The sequence below is a fragment of the Thamnophis elegans genome, chromosome 13, assembly GCF_009769535.1.
Source record: "Thamnophis elegans isolate rThaEle1 chromosome 13, rThaEle1.pri, whole genome shotgun sequence".
NCBI lineage: Eukaryota > Metazoa > Chordata > Lepidosauria > Squamata > Colubridae > Thamnophis > Thamnophis elegans.
Window position 1 is genome coordinate 567084 of NC_045553.1, and position 7127 is coordinate 574210.

The 7127-nt window shown below is 57.2% G+C and overlaps 1 protein-coding gene across 1 annotated transcript; it reads left to right on the forward strand.

Moving 5' to 3' along the window:
- Nucleotides 1–52: 52 nt before the first annotated feature.
- Nucleotides 53–6531, forward strand: KCTD10 (potassium channel tetramerization domain containing 10). The gene is made up of 7 exons (XM_032229019.1): nucleotides 53–151; nucleotides 1111–1324; nucleotides 2522–2691; nucleotides 3373–3459; nucleotides 3763–3815; nucleotides 3968–4163; nucleotides 4253–6531. Exons 1-7 carry the CDS (start codon nucleotides 149–151, stop codon nucleotides 4469–4471), a joined length of 942 nt encoding a protein of 313 aa, XP_032084910.1. The 5' UTR covers nucleotides 53–148; the 3' UTR covers nucleotides 4472–6531.
- Nucleotides 6532–7127: the final 596 nt, after the last annotated feature.

The following is a 7127-nucleotide window of genomic DNA, read 5'->3' on the forward strand; positions in this document are numbered from 1 at the left end:
GGAACGCGCCCCGCGAAGCAGAGTTCCGACCTGCGTAGAGGAGGGGGCGGGGCGGGGCTCCGCCCCCACGGGCTGCGTCATCCGCTCCCTGCCCCGCCCAGGAGGACCGTCTGGCCGAGGGGAGGAGGGAGCCTCGCGCGGGCTGTTCATGGTGAGGAGGGGGCGCCGGTGGGGGGAGGGGGGTCCTCGTCGCCCCCTCTCCTCCCTCTCGGGGGTCTCCCCGCCCGGCGGGGACGGTGGGCCGATGGTGGCGGGGGGGGACATCCGGGGGAACGTGAAGAAGGGCGAAGTGGGGGGCTGGGGGGAGCAGCGAGGGGTCTACCAGAGGGCATCTAGTCGGTCTCCGCGGGGAAGGGGCGGGCAGGGCGGGAGCCGATCGCTTTTCCCGGCGTTTCCCTCCGCGGAGGCCGCCTCTCCCAGCCCGGGGCCGCTTCCTGCTTCCTCCCTCCCGCCCAGCCTCCTCGGGGGTCTCCGCCGCCGCCCCCTTCCCGGCGGCCCCGAGAGCCTCCGGCGGCCCCTCCGCCCAGAGAGCCTGGAAGGCGGGCGGGGGGAATGAATGGCAGGGGAGGAAACCGTGGGGGGGGGGCTTCTGGCGCGTTGCTTCGCCTATGCGCCCGGGGGAAACCTTGACTCGCTTAACGGCCGTCCAGAGATCCGAGGCCCAAAGTCCAAGCTGGGGAACAAAAGAGGAAGAGGAGGGAGGGGAAAAGGGGCGGGGGGGGCAAAGGCCGCTCCTGGGGGCAGGTCGGTGGGGAGCCCAGTCCTTGGGTCTCAGGAGGGGGGGCTGCCCTCTGGCCCCTCCCGCTGAGTCTGGGGTCTCCCAAGTGGGCAGCTGTAAGACTTGTGGACTTCCCAGAATTCCTGGCTTTAAAGCTGGCACCTTGGGAGACCCCAGCCTCAGAGGGAGGGGGCCGAGGGGCCCTTGCCCCCATGGAGGGGTTTCCCCTCCAGCGACAGAGACCCCCCTCTGAAGGGCTCTTTCGGGAGAAGGGCCCTTGGCCCCCTCTGCCCCTGCCCCCCTGGACACCCCTGGCCCCCCTCCAGAGCGCCTCTCCTGCCCCTGGGGATGCGCTGGGCTCTCCCTGAAGCCCCCCCCCCCTGCCCTTGCAGGAAGAGATGTCCGGAGAGACAGTGGTGAGCACCGCCGTGCCAGCAGCCACGACCCGCACCACGTCCTTCAAAAGCGGCAGCCCCAGCTCCAAGTATGTGAAGCTGAACATTGGCGGCGCCTTGTACTACACCACCATGCAGACGCTGACCAAGCAGGACACCATGCTGAAGGCCATGTTCAGTGGCCGCATGGAGGTCCTCACCGACAGCGAAGGTAAAGAAACGGGGTGGGTGGGTGGGTTAGGATCGACTCTGCAAGAGAGGGGGCCTTTGGGGTCAAGTGGGCTTCCCGGCACCCTCTAGAATGGCCTGGCAGGTTTCGGAATTGCTCTGAGCCTTGGGATGCTCCTAGGGGGGGGGGGTCAGGCTTCTCTGCCCCTGGGTCCCCCCGGAAGCGGAGCCCGTGACGCATGTGCTGCCATTGGCTCCGTGTTGAACGAGGAGCCCTTGGTGGGCTTTCCAGCAGGGAGGTCTGGTTCTCGTGACCAAACTTCTCCTGCGGTTCCTCCTGGATATGAATAACAGGAAGGAGGAAGAGCTGCCAAATGGTGTTCCGGATTTATTTATTTTATTGTGAACTTTAATTGCCGCCCATCTCATATCCAACAGCCCACGCAATGTGATTTTTGAGTCTCCGTTTGGAGGAAAAGCAGCTTTTTGTCTATGGAGAGTAGAGTCCATTCTTGAGTGGCATAGCACGAGGAAGTCTCAGGGTGGGGGTGGGGGGGCTTCCCACCCACCTGCAGCCGTGAGGACCAAGAGGAGACGGGTGTTTGAAGCTTTACTTTGTGGTAAAAGCCAACTAGAGGCAGCCCACCTGAGGATGATACCTTTGCACCGTCTCAAAGGAAGCGTTTGATTTGCTAGGAGCATTTGAAAGTTTGATGAGGGGATCTGGGACGAGAGAATCTCCCATTAAAACAGGGGTTTTTTTTTCAACCGCATTTGAGGATTTTAAACTAAGGAGATGAACGGATCCAGATATCAAAAGGCTACTACGGTTTGACTCCAAAAACTACGACTTCTGCTTCCATTAGAATGAAATCCACAGCTTGCAGAACTGAGAGCTTAATCCGGTTTTAGCTGTTTTAAGTCCCCTTAATTTAAGACGGCCTTTTGCATTCTTCAGCCAGCATCGCCCTTATTTGTCAAAAGACCAGCGGCCTCCCTGCGCATTTTTTTAATCCTCTCCCCCCCCCTTCACATTCTTGTCTCTCTGCCCACAAAGACGTTGAGCTCATGGAAACTGGCGCCCTTGTGCAAGATGCTGGCCTCTCTTGAGCCGGCTTGTTTTGAGGCCGGGTGACGACACCGAACTGTCTCAGAGGGAAGGAAGCCAGGGTTAGGATGAGGCTTAGCTCGGCCTCTGCATCCCCTCCAACCCTGGCTGCGTTTTCCTGTCCCTTCCTAGGCTGGATTTTGATAGACAGGTGTGGCAAGCATTTTGGAACCATTTTAAACTACCTGCGCGATGGCGCCGTGCCCCTCCCGGAGAGCCGGCGGGAGATTGAGGAGCTGCTGGCCGAGGCCAAGTACTACCTGGTCCAAGGCTTGGTGGACGAGGGCCAGGCTGCCCTTCAGGTAAACCTGCGGTGGGTGCTCTGGAGGCAGCCTTTCTTTCCCCGCTCTGCTGCCCCCCGTGAATCCCTCTGACGGGGAGTGGCTGAGGCTCCCACCTGGGGGATGGAGGGAGGCTGTAGGGCTGGACCCCCCCCCCTTCTATAGGGCTATCGGTGCTTCTAAGGCACCGTCTCCACAATCCTTAGCCATTTTAAGATGGGTGGACTTCAACTCCCAGGATTCCAGCGTTGTTAAGTGTTGTTGACTGGGGAATCCTGGGAGTTGAAGTCCACCCATCTTAAAATGGCTAAGGTTGGAAAACCCTGTTCTAAAGGAAAGCCTTTGCAAGCCAGAGAAGGGAGGACTGGTCTGCCGTAAGCAAAGGCCGGCTTCTGTCCGATCTTCTTGCTTCCCTTGGATTTGGATTTTGGATTGGATTTTATTGCATTTATATGCTGCCCTTTTCCCCAAAGGGGACTCAGGGCGGCTCACAATTCAAATCAGGGAAGGGGGGTACAGACAAAAAAATAAAAGACGAAACATAACAATACATAATTTAAAAACACACAACAGTCATACCATTCGAGGAGGGGGGCAGAAGCTCTTTAGCCCCAGGCCTGTCGGAACAGCCAGGTTTTAAGGACTTTGCGGAAGGCCTGGAGGGTGGTGAGGGTTCAAATCTCTGTCCTCTTCTTTGCCCAGAACAAAGATGTCTACGAGCCTTTTTGCAAAGTGCCCATCATCACATCCTCCAAGGAGGAGCAGAAGCTCATAGCCACGTCCAACAAGGTAAACGGCCTTGCGTTAAAGGGGGATTCTGAAGCTGGGGGTGGGGTGGGGGTCTTCCAGTCATTCTTAGTGGCTCCCTCTCTCCTTGGAGCTGGGAGAGGAATGGTCATCCCCCCCCCCAAGGGGGCTTCACCTTCCACCAGATCTTTAAGGTGGCCAACTCGGAGGGGGGGGGGACACAGCTGGTCTCCAGATGTTTAGCTCTGCAGTTCCAACCATCCCTGTAGGGGGCCCGATGGCCTTCAACGCCTAGTGGTGACCCATGGAACTAAAGGCCCCTATTTGCTTTTTGTGTCTTTGCAGCCGGCGGTTAAATTGCTCTACAACCGAAGTAACAACAAATATTCCTACACCAGGTAAAGTATTTTCACCACTAAAGAGGGGAGCAGTTACCCTGAGAGGCGGAAAGGAGGGGAGGGAAACAGCCGGGGGTGGGGTGGGTGGAACTGGCTAATTAAGAGCATTACCCCATCTCTCCCTTCCTGGGTCCATTGCCCCCCCCCCCCAGCAATTCGGATGACAACATGCTGAAGAACATCGAGCTGTTTGACAAACTCTCCCTGCGCTTCAACGGGAGGGTCCTCTTCATCAAAGACGTCCTGGGGGACGAGATTTGCTGCTGGTCGTTTTACGGGCAGGGACGGAAGATCGCGGAAGTGTGCTGCACCTCGATTGTGTACGCCACCGAGAAGAAGCAGACCAAAGTGAGTGGCTGGCTCTCTCTGCTCCACCCCGCTCAGAAAGGGTCGCGCATGGGATCGGTCTAACTCCCCCTCCCCTCCGGCATCTCCAGGTTGAATTCCCAGAAGCCCGGATCTACGAGGAAACCTTGAACATCCTCCTCTACGAGGCCCAGGACGGCCGGGGTCCCGACAATGCGCTGCTGGAGGCCACCGGCGGGGCGGCCGGGCGCTCCCACCACCTGGAGGAGGACGAGGAGCGCGAGCGCATCGAGAGGGTCCGCCGGATCCACATCAAGCGCCCCGACGACCGCACTCACATGCACCAGTGAGGGGCCACGGCGGGCCAGCCCCCTCCCTCTGACTCAGCCGGCCCTCGGCTTGCTGCCTGGACTCTCCCTTTTCTACCCAGAGTATTTTTGGTATATTCAACGATGCAGCGTGTGGCGCCCCAATGGATTGTCCCCCCGCGAAGGAGTTCGGGGTGCAGGTCCCGGGCTTTGCAGCACTTCCAAATTCAGCCTGTTTCGGGTAGGACCACGCAGCCTCTTGTTCGAGCGGGCTCCTCCAGGGGAGGTTTCCGGCTGAGCCTCCAGTCCCAGGGAGAAAAGCTGTGGCTGAATCCCCTGGCCGCCCAAGGAGGGGAGGGGGGAAGGGGGCCTGCCAACGTCTCCTGTTGCAGGAGGACAAAGAGTGTTAGGGCCCGTTTCCTTCACTTCCCCCCCCCCAAAGGATGCTGGTTCCCACCTTGCCTTTAGTAGATGCTGCAAAGTGCCCCCGTGGCCTTCTTTCTCGTGGCCCCCTCCCCATTCACTAGCTCCTCCATCTTCTTATCCAAGACCAAAGGCTTCGACTTCCCAGCAATGGCCTTCTTGCCGTGTCCGTGTGTGATTCGGTCTCCTTCATTCAGAGGCCGATATTTCCTCACCCCGGCTGCCCCCTCTAAATTAGAAGCCATTTTGCAGGTGGGTGGAAGGAAAGTCCTGATGAGTGAGACCCCCTAGGCCTCGTCTCTTGGCCCCCCTGCAGTCCGTCCAGAAGAGGCACGAAAGCACCTTGGATTGGAAAAGGGGCCCGAAAAGGAGGAACAAGGGCCCTTTTCTGCCTGGGGCTTCCATACCATGTGCCATCACACCCACCCACCCACCCCGAAGCCCCCATGTAGGTGAGAAGGTGCCTGGCTGGCAGGAATCTAGAGTCAATCTTGCGCCAGGCGGGATGAGAAGCCCTTTGTCCCTTCATTCTTCTGTTCATTTCTGTTGCATCTCTCCAATCCTTTATTATTTCACAGCGGAAATCTTATTTGTCATTTGGAGTTTTAAGTAGCAGGAAATCCAAAGATTAAGTTTGGACGGGACATCGGCTGAGTTGAGAGGTTGTGCGAAGTGTTCCAAGGCTGCAGACCAAAGTCCAGAGTTGGCTTATTCCCGTTTCTATTTAAGAAAAATAGATTGCAAGTTTTATTTTGTGCGTTTCAAAAGCTTAGGGAGGTAAACCAGAATAGCCGAAAAGCAACTGTCGAAAGATGCCGAAAACCACAACGGTTGTGTTAGTCGTCCAATGGGTCCTTGGCTGCCTATTAACATTCCCCCCCTCTCCCCCCACCCCCCCCACCCAGGAGATATTTATTTCCCAGAGCTGAATGCGCTGCCGAGCTGCTTCCTGAGCGGCTGAATTGGGAAGCGTCTTTGTGGATATTTCTGCTAAGAACCCGGCGAAGGCGGCCCAGAGGAAGGGGTGGGGTGCCCTGCGCTTCCTCTCTCTGGCTGCTTCTTGGGGCGGGGTGGGGTGGGGGCTCTCGATCCAGGCTGGCAGAGAGGACAATCAGTTCCAGGAAAAGGGACAGCCGTGCGGCTGAGCCCGAATCGCTCAAGGGGACCAGGGAGGAAATGTTTCTGGGGTGGGATAACCAGCACCCCAACCCAATAAAGAAGACCGGCTGCAAACTTTTGTCTCTTTAGCCTGCCGGTGAGGCATCTGCATTAGACCCAATTTTGACCAGCCCCCTCCCCTCCCTACCACCACCACCCCCGAAGCGAGGGATCAGGATGGACCTGAGTGCCTCCATTGGCTTCAAACCGTCCTTGTGCTAATCCTAATTCCAAAAACAACTTTGGCCAGAGGGAAAAGTTGCCTCGCACCCCCCCCCCGCACCCCCCTTCCCAGCAGTGCCTTTGCTTTCTGGGCCTTGTGAACCAGACAGGTTGGGAAAGAAGCCCCCTCCCCACCTGCTTTGACGCTGGGAGCCCAGCCTCGCTTTCTTTCAAGGAGCCTGTCTGTGCAGAATCCCCTCCTCCTCTCTGTTGACGTGGTTTTCTGTCCCTTTGTGTAAGTGTTAAGGCATTTGACACAGATTTTAAATACGGAAAATAAATTGGATGTCTTTCCTATTGCCAGCTTCTCTCGGCGTCCTGATTTAAGACCGTCTCTTGAAAGAGGCCAGGGAGCAAAATCAAGAGTTTTTGCAGGGAGAAAAACGTCCCGTCACAAGAGAAGTGAGCAGCAGCACTTCTGAAGCAGGTCCTACATTTCTTGGGTCGAGGAAAGTACCTGCAGCCACTCCAACAGATCACTAACATGCCCAGCTATGCTTGTCACTGAGCAATAGCAATAGCAGTTAGGCTTATATACCGCTTCATAGGGCTTTCAGCCCTCTCTAAGCGGTTTTACAGAGTCAGCATATCACCCCCAACAACAATCCGGGTCCTCATTTCACCCACCTCGGAAGGATGGAAGGCTGAGTCAACCCTGAGCCGGTGAGATTAGAACCTCTGAACTGCAGATAACAGTCAGCTGAAGCGGCCTGCAGTACTGCACCCTAACCACTGCGCCACCTCGGCTCTTAGTCTGCGTGGCTACCAGAGTCAGAAGAGAAAGCACAGCTTTACTAAGCCAGCAACCACTTTCCTCCAAAGACCAGAGAGTTAGCAATAGCAGTTAGACTTTTATACCGCTTCAGAGGGCTTTCAGCCCTCTCTAAGCGGTTTA

Coding starts and splice junctions, on each gene's coding strand:
- KCTD10 (XM_032229019.1), top strand. Junction 1,325..2,521: donor GGTCCTCACCGACAGCGAAG/GTAAAGAAACGG, acceptor GTCCCTTCCTAG/GCTGGATTTTGATAGACAGG. Junction 3,460..3,762: donor TCATAGCCACGTCCAACAAG/GTAAACGGCCTT, acceptor GTGTCTTTGCAG/CCGGCGGTTAAATTGCTCTA.